This window comes from Cavia porcellus, unplaced genomic scaffold, assembly GCF_034190915.1.
Source record: "Cavia porcellus strain 051 isolate PalLab524CR breed Dunkin Hartley unplaced genomic scaffold, mCavPor4.1 scaffold_12, whole genome shotgun sequence".
In the NCBI taxonomy this organism is placed as follows: domain Eukaryota; kingdom Metazoa; phylum Chordata; class Mammalia; order Rodentia; family Caviidae; genus Cavia; species Cavia porcellus.
Window position 1 is genome coordinate 56368836 of NW_026947495.1, and position 23645 is coordinate 56392480.

A 23645-nucleotide genomic window follows, 5' to 3' on the forward strand; every position below is an offset into this window, starting at 1 on the left:
ACGAAGGATGAATGGATGTGTCTTCCTAAGTCAGAGCCTCTGACAACATAGCTGTTGAATCAAGCAGACATCTAAACTGAATTGTAAATGTCATCCCAAAAGGTATCCTCAGCTGGACATGGCGAACATGTAAATGAGCTTATGTGTATGCATGTGTGTGCACACACCTGAATGTCACATGAGCACACGCACACACACAAGGGTACAAATGGAAGCACACTTTTGCAGTTCTTAGGATTTAGTGTTTTCAGCTCCATGTCTGATAAAGGATAATTACTTATCAAATGGTTAATGTGCTGATGATGCCACTGCAAAAGGCCTGCTGAATCTCATCTAATGTGCTCTGGATCCTTTCATACACCATTCAATTCCACAAATCGCCAAAAATTTGAAACTCAATGCATATTCCAGAGAAACTGTGTTACTCTTCCATTTTATTGATCCCACTTCACTTACTAAACACTATGAAATTTCACATAAGGTGATCTTGTCTTGGGCATTGTCCTTTTTGTCAGTGGTATATAAATGTCTTTGTGATGACATGATCCCAGTGTCACAGAATGGAAGGGAAGCACAAAAAAGGCACTATTCTGAATGTAGCATCACTTTCTGACACTGTTAAAACATTCAGCCCAAGAATTGCTTCTTCCTGATGCCACCTAATCTCCAGGAAGAGAAGCATATTGAATTAATGTGCCCAACACATAACAGGCACTGGGCATAAAGCAGGCAGTCCTTATATTCCCACTAACTGATCATCTGTCAAGCACTTTGACATGTTACACCATCTCTAAAACAATAAGATCTTGCACTTGAGTAAGGAGCTGCAATCACAGAATGTAGTTTAAAATGGATAAATCAAGGACACATTGAGGGCTAGCACTAAAGCAGTTCCAAGGAGATAGACATTTCTAAGTGATTAAAGTGTATAGATGTCTTGTATTTTCAGGACTCTTGGGCACCTGATGAATCATAACAAAATGGCAAATAGGTAATGCTAGCTGGCCAAGATGGAAATTATTTTACATCTGTGTGTATGCCATTAGACAGTCATTCTGCAAGCATGTAACTAAAACATCAGTAATAGCTGAGGACAGAAATGTGAAATAATTATTTCATGTTTCATTAGTGATCTATTTTTTTAAGTTGATTACCATTCCTAATCTCTAAACAGGTTAAACGATCATATGTTAACGTCTGCTTTTTCAGAGCACACATAGACATAATAGATACAAATGAGGGCAGAGAATATTTTATGTATGTGCCACATATATTTATTCATGTTTCTGTGCACCATGCATGTCCCGCACATGTGATGTGCATGAAGGGTTACACTCATTGTCTGGGATGCAGATGGCATCAGTAACCATAGAAGCACGGTGCTACAACATGGTGACTAGTGAACAATAGACCTGCACAGGGCTGCCCATAAGGCCCGTGCTCATGTGGAAGTCAGTATTATGATTTCTGTCTGGGCAACAAAAGTGGAGACTGTCCATCTAATCCTGCCACAAGAGACTGAAACAGTCAGTGCAAATGGCCTAGGAATACATAACAGGGCCATGTTACCCGTATGTATTCCTATTCAGAAATTTCCTTCTTACATCTTAAAATTATAATTGATTTCTTGCCACAGTAAATTTTAAACAATAAAACGGAAAGAAACAACCTTAAAATAAGAATCTATCCTTTCTACTTGAAACATTCATTTAATAATGACTAGATTTTATTATAGTATTGCCTGTCAATATTTTTACATTGTGACAAAATAGAAGGCTTTCTGATAACCCTAACTGGTATGATACAATGTCACAGAACAACTCTAAATTGTTAAAGATGAATACCCTGGGAAAGAAAAATCAATTAGCAAATTCATTACAGCATTATGAACATCTATTTCATAGAAAATACTTCATATTTAGTTTAATCCAAATGTGCTGGGAGTATATTAAATCTGTGCATTTGCAAAGAAAAAGAGATCAGAACCAGTGAGTTTATGCTTACATATAGCCCAGGAGCATATTGTGTCTGAATAGCAGTACATTTAAAAAACTGAACACGAAGATATTTAAATAGGTTTCTCCAGTTTCCTGCAGTGCCCACCATTCACTTCAGCTGCTACAGGCATCTGAGTTTGTGTCTTCTTGCAGGAGATGATAACGAGGTCAGGCAGTTTACTGACTGATCAGCTATCAACCCAGAAAGTTCTTATACCTCAGGGTTTTCAAATTTCAGCAAATACAATTTATTTAATCAAACTGAGATTTATATGGAGCTCTAATAAAGTGGTGTTATTAGCATATATATATAAATTACAATAGATGAAAGTAATGTACGTTACAAAAGTATTCAATGTACATACCTCTTTTATTTTTCTAAGTTATGTTGGTTATATTAAGTATACTAAATATAACTAAGATGTAGAAATTCTTTTTCCTAACAATTTGTCTTCTGATCTTTTGAAGATATTCATATATATTATTTATCTATTAATTAATCACGATTTCTTAAGGCTCTCCTGCGTGCGGGGCTCTCTGCCAGGTGTAGTAAGTCTTTCAGGCATTCAGGAGCTGAAGGACCAACCAACTCATCTAACCTTCTGGCAGCTATAACTTATTTAAAATACTAAATTGTATCAGCTGCAAGACTGGCACTGTTCCCACCAAGCTAACCCTGGTGCCTACAGCAAAAAGAGGCCACAAACACTCCTCAGTATAATCTTCATGAAACCTGAACTGAGAACAGAGAGCAAAGTATGTTAGCTGTTTAAATGACACCACTGTTTTCTGATCAGCTCTCATTAGGACTGCTGATGCTTCTCATTATACTTATCCTAATTTCCCTTAGGCCCTGCATTAGCATACCAGTACTTATTTCCATGGTTGAGATAATATACCCAATTTATATGTTTATATATACTTGCCATATGTGTCATTGGGATTCACGAGGTGAGCAATAGTTTGGTTTAGAATTCTTACACTTACCAAAAGTCCCTTCCTCCTTCCATATTTCTTTCCTTCTTTTATTCATTTACAGACAAAGCATTTTTTGAATCGCAAATTATAACCACATGCTTGTAATCAATTTCTAAAATGTTTCTTATAGCACTAAAATAATAATTTTAATTAAAACTTACCTCTTCCTGGAGTAAACTCAAATCTTATGTCATTAAGTTCCTTTCTGGAGTTTCTGAAATATATAAAATAGCACATTAAAATCTAAGGAAGGAGAATTAAACTAAGTGAATTCCATTTTTTAAAGATGCTACTAACATGCTGAAACATTTTACAATTCTGGATTATCAGTTTCCTTGATTAGAAGAGATATGATGATAATAATAAAGATATTTCCTTATTGAGTAAGTTTACCTTATACAAACATGCTTATATCACAAAATTTAAAAACCAAAAGGTTCATTTTTATAAAATATGCATAAAATAAGTAACCTTAAATCTAATTTTGTAATTTAGTATCTTAGGTGCTTTTTTTCTATACTGAATCTACCTTATACATTTTTCCTACTTTTCCTGGAAGAAACAGTATTTTATTAAACAATTTTTAAAGTATAACAAATAAAGAAGTTATAGTAGTTCAAATCATGAAACAAAAGTCCCAAAACAAAATAGACATTTTGTAGTCAGAAATTTTACCTAAATTTAGGAACCTTTAGAACACTGCAAAATTGCCCACTGAATATATAAAATTTCATTTAAGTAAATGTAAAATTCTTATATAAAACTATATATACATATTTAATTAAAATTAAATGACACTGGGGAGATAGAAAACTAGTAACACTTAAGGGCAGACAGCAAGCTATAATTAGGATAATTTAACCTTTTATAAGAACACTAAAATATTACAAGTATCTCTCAACAGATGATAGAATTAAAGTTAATAAAAGCAGGTAATATTTAAAGCAGAATTTTTATCTACATTAACAAACACTGATAGACTAAATAAAACTTTAAACTAAAAAAAAAGAAACTGTGTTAGTAAACATGAATTAGTAATTTTTATAAGAATTCAACTACTAGCCCTGGGCCAAGAATGCCCAGGACAGAGGCAGAGGTGGCCTGAACACCCTCACTGGACATCCTGCTGGGTAGCCAGGAAAGGCTGAGCACACTGTTCTGTACTCTAGCCTTAGCTTTAAGCTCTACTAACGTATTCTGGTCACCAAACAGTACTCACACAGTGATTTGACCCAAAGAGTGAATAACTTCAGGAGGCCATAAAGATGCAAAATACTTAAAGTCTATTAGAAGAAAGTCCTCAGCACCTAGTGACTGATCTCTAACCCCTTCCCACAAACCACACAGAAGAAACAAAGGCCAAGAACTAAAGCAATGCCCAAGCCTTCCCCAGGAGAGCCCTGAGCCAGGCCTTTGTGCATCTTCCCAGGTGTCTCCATCTGCATTATCACCATTCCTCCTGAGACAGAATGGGACAGGGCACTTCTGCTATTCCTGATAGATGCATGTCAGCAGTCCTCAAACATTTTGTCATGGGATTCCTTTACATTCTTAGTATTAAAATATTTATGTAAGTTTTTCTTTTCCTGGCGTGTGTATACACTTCTTTGGCAGGCTCTGTTATGTACATTCACAGTATGTACACGAAGGGTTCCTAGAGAGCTTTTGTGTACATGATCTATACCTATCAAAATATTTAGTGTATTAGAAATCAAAGCTGGTGAATTTTCAAAATATTAATTCATTTCAAGATGACAATTAACTCATGCTTGTATTTTAAAAAGTTCAAAAATCCCTATAAAAAGATAAGTAAATCAGTGAAAAGAGCACATTGTTTTCAATTTTTATAAGCCTCTATAATGTTTGGTTTAAGACATGTGAATTTTGCCTGAGGGGGGAGGTAAGGAAGAGGGCATAAAGGGACTGAAAATGACCAATATACATTTACCAGCTCCGCAAACAAACATCACTACTCTGCATTGCATACACTAATAAAATTTTTTTAAAAATAGCTGAGTTCTTATCGTGCTTTTGTGATCTGATGCAATGTTGCATGTTATATAGGAAGCCACTAAAAACTCTTACTGGACATGAGTGAAAGAATGAGAGCCAAAAAAGATAAAGAATTTCTTAATATTATTATAAAACAGTTTTGGCTCTGTGGAGCTTAAGAGTCTCAAGAATTTCCACAATGTCTACATCATACTTAAGTAACACACACACACACACACACACACACACAGAAAGAGAAAGTGATATTCACAGATTTTGTATCTGTGAGTCAAATAACTATAGCCCAGGGATAAAATATAGTATAACAACTATTAAAACAGCATTTCCATTGAACTAGGTATTAAAATAACCTAGTGATGATTCAAAGTATACTAGAGAATGTTATATTATCATACCATGTCAATATATATAAGTAACTTAAGTAACTGCAGATTTTGGTATTTGGAAGGTAGTTCAAAGGATGATTGTATATCCTTCACACACATTCTGTGGGTGTATATTACAGAGTCTGCTCCAAATTTTGCATATTACCAAAACCAATCACCAAACATTCCTTTCTTTAATAGTCTTGGCTTGCATTCCATATATGAGCAAAGGTTAAATTAGCAATAAAATGGACAAAAAGAAAAAAAAAATAACCACTAGGAAAGCAAGTACTATCGACATATTTAATATGAAATTACATAAGGAGAAAATTTACAAAAAGAATTTAATTCAATACTAATTAATGTCACTGTTCTCTACTTTGATCAGTCTTTATATTAATTTGTTCCACTTGGGGCTGGGGATTTAGCTCAGCGGCGTAAGCACCTGCCTTGCAAGCAGGCGGTCGTGAGTTTGATCCCTGGTACTGATAAAAATGAAAAAGACAAAAAAAGAAAAGTTTTGTTCCACTTAAGATCATGGCAAGCGAGGTATAAGAACTGTTCCAGCAATACCACGCACATAATGATGCTTTAAATATTAACGCCACAAAAGTAATAACCAACACTCAGAATCTACATCTATGTCCAGTCAAGTATCTATTTTATGACTCTGAACCTGGAACACTTGCTTTGAAAAGATTACAGTGATTGATTGGGAGTAGAAGATTTGTCCCATCAAGATGAAGTGTAGTTGGAAAAATGCCTAATTGTACTTAACTACTGAAGGTCAACCTTTTATAAAGAATTAATCTTTTTGGGCTTATACTTAACACCTCTAATTGAAAGTACATTTACTTTAATTGATATCACAGAGGACACCTGATTTCAAGGAAGCTGCAAATAGGCACAATTTAAAGCCAAAAATTAAGTCTGTGCAACTTTACTGAGAAAATGATAATCTGAGAGTAATAGTTGTAGGACCCAGCTGCTCTCCTTGACTCTTACTAAAAACTCTCTTAAATCCTAAGGTTAGAAATTCTTGAGAGCTGGGGATTCAGTTCAGTGGATAAGCACCTGCCTGGTAAGCCCAAGGTCGTCAGTTCAATCCCTGGTACAAAAAAAAAAAAAAACCTGTTATATATATTAAGGCATGTTATAATGTATATCCAGATGTTTACCAAAGCCTCATGAGCTTGCAGGCGGGACTTTGGGAGGTAACTATATCACAGAGGCGTGAAACTCATCAGTTGATTAGTGACACAAGATACAGAGGAAAATTATTTTGGTAAAATAAATAATAAAAGTCTATGGTTTTAGACTGAGGCAAGAAGATTACAAGTTCAAATCTAGACTGTCTCAAAATAACAAAAAAAAATTTAAGCAATGGGGATTATAGGTCAATGTGAAGGATCTGTGTATAATCTCCGGTATTGGTAGTGGGAAAATCAATAGGTACAAGAGGGTGTACTGTGAAAATGAGCTCCCCCCATGTAAATATCTGAATCCCCTCTCATAGGCAATACACATTTTAGACATTTGTGTATCTTTCCTTAGAAGTCTTTGCACATAATAGCCAATATACATATTTAATACAAATGGTAGTATACTATATCCACTACTCTGTACCTTAGCTTTCATTTAGCTTAGAATAATACACTTCAGAATTTCCCCACAGTAGTTCATCAAGAGCTATTTCATTCTTTTCTCTATAGCTACACTGTTTTCCATTGTATATCTTTCTTGAACCAGTTCCCATTCACTGCACAGACTGTTTCTAATCTTTCACGATTATAAACAATGCTTCAAAGAATAACCTTGTCTTAAGTCATTTTCTAAATACAAGAGTATAAAAACGAATTGCTAGAAATGAAATGCTTGGTCAAAAGATATGCACATATGCAATTTGATAGGTATTATTAAATCCCACTTCATTTAAGTTACACCTTTTTATATTTCCACTGGCAATTTTTAAACTCCATTGTAGGAACTAAGTGTAAAGCAGGAACTGAATTAAAAAACAGCAAGACATAGAACCCTGCCTGTGGGCAAGCTTATTCCTCATCCAAAGGAAGCTAATGGTATCCATAACTGGCTGGTTATGGTCAAGCAGGAATTTAGGCTAATTTTTCACAAAAACAAAAAAAAAATGACATTATGAATGAAATTCATAGTTTCAATTGTTGATAAATAATTTTGAACTTTGACACTAATATGGAAGCGAGATTTAGTCTACTGTTACTCATTAGTAAGACCAAATATAAAACATCATTTCTGCTGATACAAACTGTGGGCAATAGAAGTATCCTAAATTTTTTGAATGGTAAGACTTTGATGTTATTTTAACGAATCCACTAAAAGAAAGTCAAATAAATAATGCATTGGCCCACAGACTGAAAGCATGAAAGAAAATAACCATGAGAAAGAAAAACAAGACCATAGGAATTTAGCAAAAAGAAAATATACTCTATGAACTTAGAAGTGATTCTTTAAAAGTTTTTAATAATTTCTATTCAGCTCTGACAAACTTTTTTTTGCTATATCCATTTATAATGAGAAGTTTGAAGACATAAATTAGCACACTTTAAGTGTTTCTTCCTATTTTCTTTCAAATGACATAGTGACGACACAAATGAGGCAGGTGGCTGGAAAAGTGCAGACAGGAACACAAGAACTCTTCCTGGGATGGAGGTGCAGGACCCAGTGCAACTGAAGGCTGGACTTTGTAGGATATAACACTATCTGTGCTCTAGTTGCCCTGTGTCAGGACCTTTCAACCGAGTCACTGCCCTCCAGAACACTAGCTCAGGACCATCTACACCTTCAGTTTCACAGCAACATTTCTTAGTCCATGGCAACAGATACAGAATGTGCTCTACAGCCACAGAAGTCCAAAGATTACTTTGTTAAAGGGTATCAGAAAGATGGCCTGTCTGGAATTTTGGGCCCTCCAGCCCAAGGATGCTTCAGAGTGGGGATGAAGCCTACTATTTGTGGTGAGCTGAGGTTGCAACAGCTCTCGGGGACCCTGTGAGGGTAGCAGGGACCATATTTGCACGGGACACAGAAGCAGCCCTTCTTAGCAGCAGAGGGTAACTTAAACCACAGTCCTTGTCTTTCATCCTTTACCTGATACATCAGCTCAGGTGAAATGCTGGTGTCCAGGAAATTCCAAAAAGACTCCCACCCACCCCACTCCTGGAACACAGACCCATCAGGGGCAGGATGGAATCATTCAGATGGATGACATTTTTAGTTCAGCTCATTGTGCACTGAAGTGAAGTTCACCTCTGCTGGTTGTGGAGGAACAATGCACTAATGCTCCCCCTGAGCTGGCCAGCCTTCCCCCTGAACCCCAAGAGGCAGCTGGCACAGGGTAAGATTATATGAACTGCAGAGACAAGGTCTAGGTTCAATACTGTTTGGCCTTCTGTAATCTATTTACTCGACTATGCAAGAGGAGAAATATAGCTGCTGTGGTTTAAATATGTTCCCCAGAAGGCACAAGTGAAAAACTCATCCCCCTGTGCAGCAGTATTGGGAGGAACCAGTGGGAACTGTTTCAGTCGCGTGCGTTCTGCCCTCAGAAGGGGATTCATACCAACTGCCACAGGTCTCAAAGGCTGCCAGTTCAATCGCTTGGTCTCTTCCCCTCTCTTCATCTTTTCACTATGGGCTGTTGTAGTAAGATGCCCCTCAGCACATGCATGTGCTTGATCTTGAACTTCTCAGTTCAAGAATCATGGGCCAAAAGATGACTGTTCATTTACCAATTGCCCAATCTGTATACCGTATTAGTATCACAAAGTGAATAGGACAGTAGCACTTACCATGTGCTGGAATAAGCCAGGTGTTTTAATGTGTTATTTCACTCTATACTCAAAATAAGCCTTCAAGAACAACTATTACTACCTATTACTTTACAGATCAGAGTACTGAGCCTTCAGAAGGGCAAAGGACCTGACCAAAATCGGCTGCCTGAACAAATCCAGAAGTTGACTGATGCAACCTGCCATCTTCTCCAGGGCAATGGCCTCATCTCAGAACCCCTAGCCTCGCCTGCACTCTCTGCGTGTACTCCAAAATAATCTCTTCTTTGTACTCCAGATCTGTCCTGGAGCCCATCAGCATATATATCTAACCAAACCCATGTCATTTTGTGCTTAAAACCTCCATTTCCTTCTTCTCATTACTAAAACAAAATCCAGAATCCTTAGCAGGCTCCTGCCTCTCTTCTCGACATCCTTTCACTCTTCTCAGCACCTATTTTGCCATCGCCCACTGCAGCATCTCAGGAGAACCAGCTTCTCCCATTGGAAATGTCCATTCATGCTCCATTCCCTTCTACCTGACTGGCTTCACTCCCGCTCTGGGGCCTGGCCAGGTCTTCTCGGTGAGGCCAAAAAAGGAGGTAAGGTCAGCTGCAGCTCTGCGAATATACCACATTTTGTAAAAAGGTAATTGCTACCTTAACTTCTAGCTCAACCACCAAACAATAAGATTCAAATCCCATCCCACCTTGCCTTTTTGATTAATCTTCCCTCAGCACCCCACGCAGTGCCTGAGAGCACACAGATAGTATTTGCTGAATGAATTAATGCAGTATATAAGTCTGGCTTTTATAAAGTGCCTCTCCTGTGGCTTGTGAGACCATCTCCTCTTTCTAGTTTTCCCCAGGTCCCAAGCTGCCCTTTCTGGTGGCCCAAACACTACTCTATCTCTGTCTACCTATCTCCTCAAGATTTATGGTTCCATCTTTTATAAAATTCTCTATTTATTCTCTCCCTGTATGATTAATTCCAAATCCATAACTCAATCCCAGATACTTTCCCAGAGCTATAAATTCATTATCCCACTGCCTATATATAGTATCCCTCTATGTAATGTCCAGTTACCAAAAAAGTCAGCACATCTAAAACAGAACACATCACTATTCCTCTCCAATTTATTTCTGCTCTTTTAGGCTGCAAATGACAGTGACAACCAAACACAAAAGACCTGTGGATGTGTCTTCCTTAAGATCTCAAATCACACATTTCTCTACAACTTCACTATCACTGACCAAGGGAAGATCACCACCATCTATCAAAAATTAGAATAAATCACTTAATGAACAAAGAATACACACACAACGTGTACATGCACATATATACACAGTGTTACTGTGAAAGCTGAAGTTCTAAGAGAAAAGAAAAAGGAACATAAACCGTCAAAGGAGCCATTCTTCATGGTATAATTCTTGGCAGATGAACGTGTAGCCTAGGAAAAAATCACTGTACTGAATGAAACATGGAAAGCTGAGCCAGTGTTAGGATAGGTTGAAGGAACCTAGAGCACAGGTCAGAAACAACAGAACCAGGAAGAAACAGCAGCAGCACACTGGGGCCAACTGGGGTGGTTCAGAAGTGAGGCTCCTGTCTGGGCTTTCCTGAGCAATGACTTTAAATCATTGAACGAGGAAGCTTTAGGAATTGGAGGCTAAAACCCAGACTGGTCAGCAGCGCTCATCCTGCACTTCAGCTCCTCACAGGCCAGGGTGCTCAGAAAAGCACTGCACCTCTAACTTTCAGCTTCTTCTGCAGTTAATGGAGGAAATACGCTTCCTTACAAGTGAAATGAGCTGTGTGAACTCCCTGGTACAGCTGCAAGGCATTATTATGACTTATATTTTGAGGCTCACAGAAATAGAAGGAAAAACAAAGTCGTATTTCCAGCCTGAAAAGAGTTTATAATCTTCTGGGAGAAGGACAGCTGGCATAGGTAAACTACACAGAAAACTCAATGTAAATAAGTGCTTTAAAAGCAGTAGTGGTACAGGAAACATCACACACTGAGAGAAAGGTGTATTTCTTTTCTTTTGGCTCTTTCCTCATCCATCCTTTGCATGCCTGTCAACTGAATCTTTCTCGGAGGTAAAGGGCCAATCACAGAATCATATAACTTTACAACTGCAAGGGGCCTCAGAGGTCACCTAATCCATTCCCCTCATTCCTCAGGTGAAGAAATTGAAGCCAAAGAGATTAAATGGTTTGCCTAAGATTACAAAGCTAGTTAATTCATTCAGTACTTCATAAATTCTTATTGATCACCTACTAGGTCTTAGGCCTATGCTGGGAGCCATTAATGGCATAAATGACCCCCATACCTGGGCCCTGAGACTTCTAGACCACTGCTGTTTATTCTAGATAGGGTGGTTCTCAAACTGCAGGTCGGGTGAGCAGAGGTGCAGTCTCTAAAGAGAAGTATTTCCTCCCCAATTATACCTACCATCCAGTTAAGAATCACTACAGGTGACTTGTAGATAATACATTAGGGAGCAGCACTCACAGACAGCTCCCAGATACCCACTAAAGTCAGTCAATGGGTAGATTCATAAGATAGTGGAGACAGCAACAACCAGAGTACTAATTAATCAGGACACACTGTGCGGAGGCAAGATACAGAAAAAGCAAAAGCTAGTATAAGAAGAGAGGCTTCCCCAACCCAGGTCCTGCTCTCAGCACAGGTCTGGGAGAAGGGCCATTCTGTAAAATGCACAAAACTTTCTGGGAATGAAATTGAGGGGAGTGGGGCTGCATCTGGACACTCATCCCAGTCAGCCTGTTCTCACTGCCCACTGAGCTGTACAGTTCCCCTGACAGGACACAGCGCAAAGTCTGAGATAATGAGAGGACAGTGCTTCTGAGTCCACAGGTTATCTACCAAGTGCAGGTCTGCCCTTCCATGAAACAGACTTTGAAAAGAGGTAGATGGTAAAGGGGGACTGTCTGGTGCACACCTAGACACCATCATGCTGAGTGACAGCCCACCAGGACATGGCCCGGGTGAGATTATAGCAAGCAAAAGAGCCTCCTGCTCATGGATACCACAGGAGCTACAAACCACACTGGAACTGCAGGGCTGCAGAAGGGGTTAGAGGAGGTAGCTGCCAGGGCAGTGAGAAGAGCAGACTTCAAACCAGGCCTTTCTTCCCTAAGCACTGACCCCTGAGGAGACCACAGGCCAGGAAGAGTCTCAGCAGACTGAGTCAGGACTGGTGGGTGCCGGTGACAACCAGACACTTACTCTGAGCTTCTGCTTCCCTAGTAACAGAAAGAAAATAAAAAATCTGGTTGGGACAGACTCTTCCTTGACCCTGAATGTCACTGAAATCATAGGGGTCTAGACTTGCTGAGACATGGGAATAGGGAACTTCCAGCCAGGTCAAGGCCGGGAACTCTGGTCAGATCCCACCAGAAAAGCAAATTTCCCACCATGACTCTGAGAATGCTAGGGGATCCAGCACACTCTGGGCAGAACCAGAAGCAGCCTGAGACTCACCCAATCAACAAAACAGGGTTATTGCACCTACTGCAGGTTTTGTCCTTCTGTCCTAGTATTGTCTTCTATCATAAGGATCAATCTTTTTTACGTGTGTGTATGAGCACAATTGTACCTGTTTTCTATTTTCACTCCGTAACATCCTACCTTGCTTTTTTATATACTTCCACACCAGAGTTGCTTCTTAGAGAGACTTACATTTGTTTGGCTGCTTTGTCAATAGCTAGATACAACCTCTTTTTCTACTGTCTCGTCTCTTTTATTGCCTTCTTTCTCCTACTGTTTTTATTTCCTTCTCTACTTCCATCTCTCCATTCTCCTTTAAAAAAAATCTGTATTATTATGTCTTATTATTCTCTCTTTTTTTGTTTTCTTTTCTTTTTTCCCTTCTATCTATCTTTTATTTATCTATATGCTGTGTGAAACAGCTGGCTTAGTTTTTTCCTTGCCTACTGTACCATGTAACTGTGTGTCCTTTTCTGGATCAGTTCTGTCAAGTTCTTAGGTATCAGACAATGTATGAAAGGTAAAAGATTGGCTTCTCATATGTTGAGGTTACTGGTAGTTACTGTTTCCTCTCAAAAGACTACAGACCAAACCTAGAACCCAGAGAAAAGTAGAAACTCACACAGAGATATACCCTTAACCCAAGGTATACCACACACACAAAAAGCCACTTACAAATAAAAACCCCACATTACAGTAGCAGATACATAACATCCCAACTTTTCTACAAACCTCTACGCAGAAACAACTAAAATGAGAAAAAATAGGCAAGATGTTTTCAAAAATATGTAACTCCCCAAAAGCTGATTCCATAGATACTGAAGTGGATGAAATTCAGAAAAAGAATTTTTAAAACTGACAGATAAATGAGACCAAAGGGACAAATAAGTAGTTGAAGGACTCAATTACTGGAATGACCAATGAGCTATAAAGAAGATATAAATAAACAGCTGTTTGAATTGAAGACAATGTAAGAGACGAAAGACTACTTTAGTAAAGAAGAACTACACAGGAAGGCTGGAAATAAAATCTTCAGTAAGTCAAATAAAAAACTCAACTGAAAGTCTAGGCAGCAGACAAGATCAATCAAAAGAATATCAGGAGTTGAAAATGGACCATTCATACAAGAGCAAAGGAAAAAGAATAAACAGCATGGAACAGAGACTACAAATAGAGTGCCTGGATAAATCTAAAAGATAACTTCATGCTTATTAGCCTAGAAGACATCTATTCACTGAAACTATTGCAAAAACAGGGGAACTAGATGGCTACTCAGACAGACATGACCAGAAAAGAACTTCCTCATGACATACCAACACTGAATGCCAACAATTCAGAATAATTTAGAGCAAAAAAATAATTAAAAGCTAATAGAGAGATGTGACAAATCCCTTATAAGGAAACAAGTCAATCAGAGTTACAGCAGATTTCTCAACAGAAATCTTAAAAGCCAGAAAGTCTTGGAACAGTTTTTCAAGCTCTGAAAAAAAAAACTTGCCAACACAGATTATCATATCTTGCAAAGCTATTCTTCAAAACTGAAAAAAGAAATAAAAACCTCTATGATAAATACAAACTACAGAAACACATGACTACCAAGCTAGTATTGTAGAACACCCTTAAAGAGTCCTCAACACTCCAAGAAGACAACCACTACATAAGACAAAAGGAAATAGTAAACCTCATTGGGAAAGAAGATAAATGAATGAACAATAGAAAAGATTCAAACACCAGAAAAATAACAAAACGACAGGAATTAATACATGTCTTTCAATAACAACATATTGTTAATAATCTTAACTGTCCAGCCAAAAGTCACAAATTGGCACAGTAGATCAAAAAACAAAACCAATCCCTATGTCATCTACTACAAGAAATATACCTCATCTAAAAAGAAGCACACAGACTGAAAGTGGAAGGATGGAAAATGATACCCTAAGTAGCTATAGCTTGAAAGTAACCAAGACTAAGTACTCTCATACCTGACAAAGCTGACTACAAACTAAAACTGATCATAAAAGATGAAGAAGGCCACTATATACTGTAAAAGAAAGAAATCACCAAGAAGAATAACAATCATAAATACATATGCACCAAACATCAGCATACTCAATTTTAAATATTACTTGACATAGAAGGACAGATATACTGCAATATAATCATAATGGAGGACTTTAATACCCTAGTAGTAAAAATGAGTCAACTGGAAAAAAAAATCAACAAGAAAATGTCAGAATGAAACTACATTATAAGGGCAGAGGATTTAGCTCAGTGGCCTAAGTGCTCGCCTGGCAAACATGAGGTCATGTGTTCCATCTCCAGTACAAATAAATAAATATTAAAAATAAGCATTAAATAACAGATGGATTTAACTGATATTTATAGAAAGTATTATCCAACATTAACAGAATGTACTTTCTTTTCGGCTTTCCATGGAAGTATCTCCAAAATATACCATGTTTTTGGCAATAAAGCAAGTCTCAATAAATATATAAACTACTAAAACCATCTCAGATATTCTATCATATCACAGTGGGAATGAAGCTAAAAATCAACAGCAAAAGAAAAGACAGAACCCACACAAACATGGGGATTGAATAATATTCTCTTAAATGATCACTGGGTCACCGAAGAAGTCAGGGGAGAAATTTAAAATTCTCAGAATCAAATGATGATGGAAACACTACATTTCAGAATCCATAGGATCCAATAAAAACACTCTAAGAGGGAAGTTTATATAGCTATGAATGCTTACATTAGAAAAAGAGTAAGCTCAGATAAATAATCTAATGATGTACCACAAAAAAGAGCCAGTAGAAGTAAATAAATAATAAAGATCAGATCAAAAATTAATACTAAAAAAATATACAAGATCAGTGAATCAAAGTGTTGATTTTTTGAAAGGATATACTACTGGACTAACAAACTCTTTATCAAATTTAACAAAACAGAAAGAATGCTCAAATTAATAAAATTTAGAGATTAAAATGGAAAGTTATAACACACCACTGAAATTAAGAGGATCACCAGAAATTTTATTAAAAATTTATATTTCAATAAATTGGACAATCTAGAATTCCTAGACTCATGACCAACCTAAACTGAACAGCAAGACATACATAATCCCAACAGATCAAGAACAAGCAATGACATTGAAGCAGTAATTAATACTCTACCAACTAGAAAAAGCCCAGAACTAGGTAAATTTATTGCTGCATTCTACCAGACCATTAAACAAAAACTAATATCAATGTTCTAACATTTCTATGTACTAAAAAGGGAAAAGATCCTCTCAAATTTATTCTATGATGCCAATATCACCCTAATGAAATAAGATTAAGAACTCAACAAAAAAGAAAAACTGCAAACCAGTATTCTGGAGGAATATAGGTGCAAAAATCCTTAATAAGATCCTTACAAACCAAACTCAAAAATACAGAAAGTATTTTTTGTAAAAAAATTACTGCAAATTTATACTTCAGCGAAGTAGTAGCAGGCTGTGTGCCTCAGTACCTTTTCAGGATACAGAAGCAATCGATGTCTTTATCCTTTTGGTATGATGAACAACAAAGTATGTGCATATGTGCAAAAATGGAAAAACAGGATCTTCTTCAACCTTATGCTCCACTTTATGCTCCAACATGTGCAAAACTATGCAACTAGTTTTGTGCATGTTCACCTGAGCATCACAGAGGGTCCAACAGACCCACATCATTCCAAATTTGTTTAGAAAATGTTTTCTTTTGATTTTTCTGGTAAAAGCAGCTCAATTCAGTAAAATGGCACATGAAAAACTAGACTTGCAATTTTTGGAGGAGCTCAAAAGTGAATCATCAAATTATTCAGGTTTGGATGAAGATGTTCCTTTATGGTAAAATACATGCTTTCATAAGAGAAGAGTGGTGTGGGTGGATGATGATGATGATGATGATGATGATGATTCTGACACTGGTCCTATGAGCCAAAGTTCCTGTGACAGTGAAATGGAGCAAGAATCCATTGATAGAAACATAGAAAATGCAGACCTCCTTAATTCAGATGACAAAGGAAACAGTAATGTGACTACATATTTGACTAATCAAAATGTTCCAAATGACCACACAACCAAAGGGAATGATCCAATGTTAAGAACCTGGTCCTGGAAGGAGTAAAATGTATAGGTCAGAATGTCAGCATTGTCATTTAATGTTGAAAATTGTAACAAATGAAATGCTACAAGATACTATGAAATACACAAAGGTTGAAATGCAAGTAAAATCTTTCTATGTACCAACAAACATATTAAAAATGTGTTTATTATGATACCTCACTAGCTGAACTGAAAGCATTCACAGATCTGCAGTACTTAGCAGGGATTTCTCATGGTGATCACAGGAATGTAAAAGACTTATGGAAAAGTAATAAGCCAAAATATGGCATAAAATTTTATGCCCTTGTAGATGCAAAGATTTATGATCTCAATTTAGATATTTATTCAATAAAATATAATTTTACAAAAGGAATCACTATAGGCAAGGAGAAAGGCTATAGTAATAAAAATTTCACATAATAATGCTGCAGAAATGAAGGTTAAGAGACATTGCTATACCTATCAAAGCTCTACTTCAAGTCAAAGTTCTCCCAGGTGTATGTACCTTCATGTATTGTGTGACATATGCACCAAGTGTGAGAAAAATAACTGAATCAAATACCTATCTTTTTAACCCTTGCCCTTGCATTTGATTTGTCTCAAAAAGCTTTTAGATCAGTGAACATTCCTAAAGGGGAATATATCTTTTACATTGTACCTCCATATACCCTAATGTATATACCCTTGGTCTAGAAAATCGGAAGTTGGTAGCATCCATAATTCTAGTTACATCAAGTCATCCAGCATCCAGTGCAGCCAAAGATCAAATGTTAAGTAGATCAAAAAAGCACATTGGTCCCTCTAACAAAAAAGCATGAATGGTAACTGATTAACACACTTACACAGTTTTCCTCAAGTACAGTCACTACCTTGACATCTCTTTAAAAAAGACGTGATCTTATGCACTAAATGTCTGCAGTGAATACATTTATAGAACTTACTTTTACCTGTAGGGTAAAAGGAAAATGGAGTGATTACTTTAAAAAGTAGACTCATGTATAACCCTGGTGAGTAAAACCACAATAGTCTGCCCAAAGCACACACTTTAAGCAAAAAAACAAAACAAAACAAAACAAAACAAAAAAACCAAAAAACCAAAAATCTTTGCATTCATATTAGGTAGAGGTCTTTATATATGTCCTTTAAAATTCAGCTGGTATCACTATAGAACCAGCCTTAATTAACAACACTTAACTGAAGTTTAGGGTGTGTTGGTTTTACTGTAGATGACTAATAGATTCAATTTGTCCATGATAGACACTCCTCTTCAATGCATTAGGTTTCCAAGATAACAAACTAAGGCCTTTATCATAGAAATGTAAAGGAACTTTTAGCACGTGAACCAAATAAATGTCCACTTGGTTTCTGGACATCATGCCATGGTAAATGTATTTATACTATACATACATGGTAAATGTATTTATTCCTACTACAGTGTATAGGAAGGTGAGGAGAGCTAACACTGTTCGCAGTGGAGTTTTTTGTTTGTTTTTTTCCTGAGACAGGGTTTCTATTTATAGTTCAGGCTAGCCTTTGAACTCATGGAAATCTGCCTGCTTCAGCCTCCCGAGTGCTGGAATTACAGGTATGCACCACTGCGCCTGGATGGGGTGAGTCTATTTTGAAGAAATGGAAACTTTCTTCTTTAGGGCATAAGCCATTACAAACACTATTAAGGCCAGTTACCAGCTTCTCTGCCTACTATTTATTTGGCCTATTTAATTCTTAAAAATGGATATCAAATCATTTCAAAATAAAATCACATGTATAGCTGAATATTTGGTTATTAAAAGTGAGGGGTATGTGTGTGCATCTCAGTGACAGAATGCTTCCCTAGTATGCATGAGGCCTTGGGTTCATTCCTCAGGACTATGAAATAAACAAACAACAGAAATTAAAAAAAAAAAAAACAACTTAAAAGAGATACTAAAGATACCAGTTGTGCTAAATAAGCACTAAAGTTAGTTTTGCTTGCTTGCAGCTGAGGCAGAAAATGTAAACTATTGCACAATATAATTCTTACTTTAAAAAAAAAATACAATGCAGATTTTTTCCCTTGGTATTAACTTTTAGGAGAAATCTACTATGGAAGCTCTTTTATTAAGAAACACCAAGTAGTGTCTCCACCTTTATTTGTAAAGGATGGAAACTTTTTTGATACAAATGATTCCAGCTATATGGGGCAAAAAATGGAGTTTTTTTTTCCTCCCACATGCTGAAGGCCCAATATTAAACTGCACCTGAGTGATGGCCCTGCTGCTAGAAGCTGAAGCAAGACAGCTGAGGCACACTGTTTCCTGATGATTTACCTGAAGAGAGGAACTTGGTGCGCCTGGTGAAATGGAGGCCGATACAGATTTCTTCCCAGGCTCCCTGGTTGTGTCAAGTGCTATAACAGATTTCTTTGTGGACTGTGTAAAGTGCTACAAGGGGCAATTCTGATTCTGCACTACATTTTCTAGGGAGCATCAGAAGGGTTCTGAAGTCTGTGCTCAATGAACATGTATCTTTCACTTCAGCTGACACATCTGTGGGAGGCAAAGGTAACAAACACTCCACTGTGAACAGGTAGGGAAGAGACTAAGCAAGTAATTTCTCTTTTTACCTATTTTAAAGGAATAGTCTGCACTTACAATCCATAACCCTCATCCATTCTCATATTGTTAAATTTAATTATTTTACAATACCATGTGTGAAAAAGCCAGGAGAAACTTTCTTCCATTTCTAAACTAAATATTAACACTCTGAACATCCGTGATGGATGCATTTTGCAAAGTTACTGTAAATATCCTGGCCTACAGGTTGGCGGTGGATGCATGATGTCTGACATTCAATGGAAGCCCTGTGTCTGGTCAAAACCTGGGCACGCACTCAGTTGAATCTCCAAAGTCCGTTGCTTTACAAGAGAGAGGATCATTTTTTGCTTAAAAGTTTTAAAGAATATATGCTATTGACTGAGTTAGTTTCCCATAAGAGAATTTTAGTATAACTGTAACAGTATCAAATGCATGAACTGTAATAAATTCTCTAAATTTTAGCCAGGCAATCATGAAGCAGCAAAAAGCATGCTTTATTTTAACTTCGCTAGTACTAAAATTTTGCTATTTTATGTATAATTAAATCCAAAAAATCTATATAAAATTAGCAGATTTAAAGGAAAATAATCATTGCAATGAGGTCTAAAATATCTGCCAGGAAAAGAGAAAAATATAAATGACTAATTAATGAGAAATGTTAGTATCAGTGTCCTCTGGGTTAAAAATACAATAAAAATCTTCCCTGGCTTTCCCACAGGCAGAAATATAAAGTAAGTGTAATAACAGGAGGATACTTTCACTTTTCGCTGTTTGGGAATTGGCCTATAAGTAAAATGTGTTTACAGTCTCATATGGATGAGCCTTGGGCAAAGCCATCAAAAATCCTCAAGATGAACTTTCCTGAAATTACTTCAGGAAATAGTTATTCATATAGCTGCACAGAAAAATAATTGCTATTACACTGATGTATGGTGAGTTGCTGATGTCAAAAGGAAAAAACACACAGGACAGCACCTGTAGGCAACTGGAAAAGGATAGGACATTTATGAGGAATAGTATCAAAACAAAATGAAAAAAATTCAAAAATTGTCTCAAGGTTAACAAAAGCAGGCCCTGCTGACCTTTGAGTGATTATCCAGAAAGTAACACTCCTTTGGCCTAATAGGTGAGCCCGGGAAGCTTCCCACAGTTAACAGAGCCCAGAACGCTAACGTAAGTGAGGTTTGATTCATATGATAGGATTTAAAGTGCAGACTAATGCCCAACAGTTTCCAACTAAGTTTTTACTAAATGTATTATCTGTAGAAATATTTAGATTCCTACAAGCAAGAAAAGGGAAATCGAAGCTCTCCCTGGGCTGTCCCCCACACATGCCCTCTGCCCTCTGCGGGCCCACTACTCCTCTGACTGCACAGCTTTTACTGAAAAGCGATTCTGAAAACATAGTTGCTGTGTGGCACCTGTCCCCTTCTTACCTATTATGGGTTGAAATGCACCCTCACCCGTAAGGGTTTGTATGTTTAAGTCCTAACTGTGAACAGCTCAGACCATGCATATATTTGAGGAAAGAGTCTTTAAAAGATAAATAAGAATAAGTGAGGTCAACAGAGTGAGCCAAAGCTAAGACAATGGGAGTCCTCATAGGAGGAGGAATTAAAAGGATATAGACAAGTGTGTGCCTGAACAAGGACCCCAGGAGAAGGTGGCTTTCTGCACGCCAGACGGAGAGGTCTCAGGGAAACCCGAACCTGCCTACACCCTCATTTTAGACTTCTAGAATTAGAAAACAGATTCCTGTTGCTCAAGCCACCAAGTGTGGTACTCTGTGAAGGCAGCACTAGCAAACTAATACCATTTGATCCTAACAGATCTTTAAAGATCAACATTTGTTCCTTTGCTAAAAACTTAACTGGTGCTCAGTTTTTGGAGCACTAATTTGTGACACACATTATTACAGTGGTTTTGGAAGATACTATCCCTTTAACATATAAGGTAAATAAAATTATATCAATCAGTTAGCATAGAAATCAATCCATCCTAACTAGAAAATTCCAAGTATCTCAAGTTTTCCCAAAGTGGAAAAACTCTAGGCTTATTCACAAAGCTCAGTCTGCAGAGGTGCAGTGTTACCTTCTCTGTGGACACATCTGAGAACAAGACTCGGCCCCAGACAAGCGTAACAAGCATTCTCACTCCCGAGGCTCAATGCTTTTGTTTGCTATGTTTTAACATATGCTATGTGGCTGTCAAATAATGACACTGATTCTCATGTATGAGTCATGGACACACAACTGCCTCTTTACACTAAATTGACAGTCGGGCTATTTCAGAAAACGAAGCCAAAGAACAATGGGTTCAGAAGGGAAAGTCAAGAGGACTCTCAAGTGACTAACATGTCAGCAGAGCTCACCTCTAACATTTTGGGGCAAAATGAAGTTTTCATTCATTGTCGACTATAAAATTTAATTTAAAAGAATTATTTATTTTAAAAAGTAAAATTTTCAACAAAATTCTACTAGAAAGATAAAAAGATATTAGTCATTAGTTAGTTAGGAGTCTCTTAAATAAATACACAAAATGCAAAAGAGGGGTGAAGGGAACTACAAACTTACGTGCCATCTCCTTCCCCAAGATGCCTCACACAGTAGAGGACAGCAAGATCTGATATCTAAGTAAGTTCTCAATAAATATTCATGAAACTGAATTGACTCAAGGTGTACAACATTCCTCTTTACCTGTTGCTTCATATTATACAAAAGGTAAATATATGACAAAATTCCTATCTATGGAAGTGACCAACTCAAAATAAACACTGAAATAATTTAATACTTTGTTCTTGTGTTGAATTTCTGGAATCTTGATTATTATATGCTTTGATGTAGATTTTGATCTAGCTACTTGGAATTCTATATCCTTCATTTATTTGTATGTCAAATTATTTATCCATGTTTGGGACTTTTCTGCCATTATTTCTGTGAAGAGATAATAGTTATGACCTCTTGTGATCACAGTGTGGTCACACAGGGGAGAAAAACTGATTATAAAAGGTATGACATCTTGGTTGAAATGATACAATTAGAAGTAACAATAGACTCATGCATAGCCTGGCTAGTGACAAACTGTGGTCATTATTAGCTTGATATCCTTAGCCACAAGAGCAAGTTCTACAGTTATATAACTTATAATAGTAACTTGTATGCAGTGATTTTCCACTTAATAGAGTGATTTTACCCTGTTGTGTGAAGTGCTAAAGAGGGATGGGGTAGGTTAAAGAGATGGAGGAGGTTAAATTACTTGGGGCAAATTGCCCAAGTAATTTAAAAAATGAATTCCTAGGAAAAGATCACTAATGTTCCTACAAAGGGCAGAGCTATGGTCAACGGAGTAGATGTCAAATTTGGGAGATAAATAGGGTTTATAATAGATATTTCTGGCCAAGAAGCTACTCCTCTAGAATACCAGACCCAAAACCCAACATTGGGAAAGTACACTCAACTCAGATCAGACTCAACAAATCACAGGCACTTTAGTTTTGGTGCATGTTCCTTCTAGGTGGCTGAAAAACTTCACATTTATGGTCCTAAAATGCTGCTGCGAGCCCCCCGCATACTGAGCTGCAGGACAATCTAATGTGTGCAATGAATGTAAGGCCTCTGAGTACAGGGAGCAGAACACAACTCCCACAACTGCCTGTTTTCTGACCCTTTTCTATCCTTACCTCAAAATTTTTTAGCTGGCCCTGAGAGATGTCAAAGAAAAAAAAATAGTACTCTGTTGGTAGATGTACTCAGACTGGCATAGCTTTGTTTCTAAAGATGTTTTTGAGATTAGGCAGGGACTGTCTACAAGGCAATTTAACTTCCAAGTCTCAGCATGTTCATCTGTACATAAGGTAGTCACACAATGAAATTAAGAGGACCAGATGAGAGAAGGAATAGAGTGCCTGACAAAGGGAAAGCACTCAGTCAGCCTTAGATAACATCAACAATGATAAACATAACATTTAGTCACTGAGTTCTCCATTGACTAGTCCCTGTCATAAAATCACTTCTTCCTCATCCTTTTACACAAACTAAGCAAGAGGTGAGGTGTCAAATGTTCCAGAGTCCTATTCTACGATTCCAACATATTCAACAAAATTTCAAGGAGTACACATCTCTATCTCTTCTCAAAAATCCTCATATTCTTTGAATAATGGAGTTGTTCATTTCTGTCACTCAAGAAATCATGATTCTCCAACTAAGAGTCTGAAAGAAACAAAAAGAACGATCACTAGAACTGACCTCAAAATCTTGATCATTGC

At 37.1% G+C, this 23645-nt stretch overlaps 1 protein-coding gene across 3 annotated transcripts in view; it reads right to left on the reverse strand.

The window, feature by feature from the left end:
* Stk39 (serine/threonine kinase 39) overlaps positions 1-23645 on the reverse strand; it is a 273681-nt gene that overhangs the window by 51414 nt on the left and 198622 nt on the right. For all 3 annotated transcript variants that reach the window (XM_063259208.1, XM_063259207.1, XM_063259209.1), the window contains one exon: positions 3137-3189. In XM_063259208.1, the coding sequence (XP_063115278.1) occupies positions 3137-3189 (53 nt within the window). The remainder of the gene's footprint in view (positions 1-3136; positions 3190-23645) is intronic.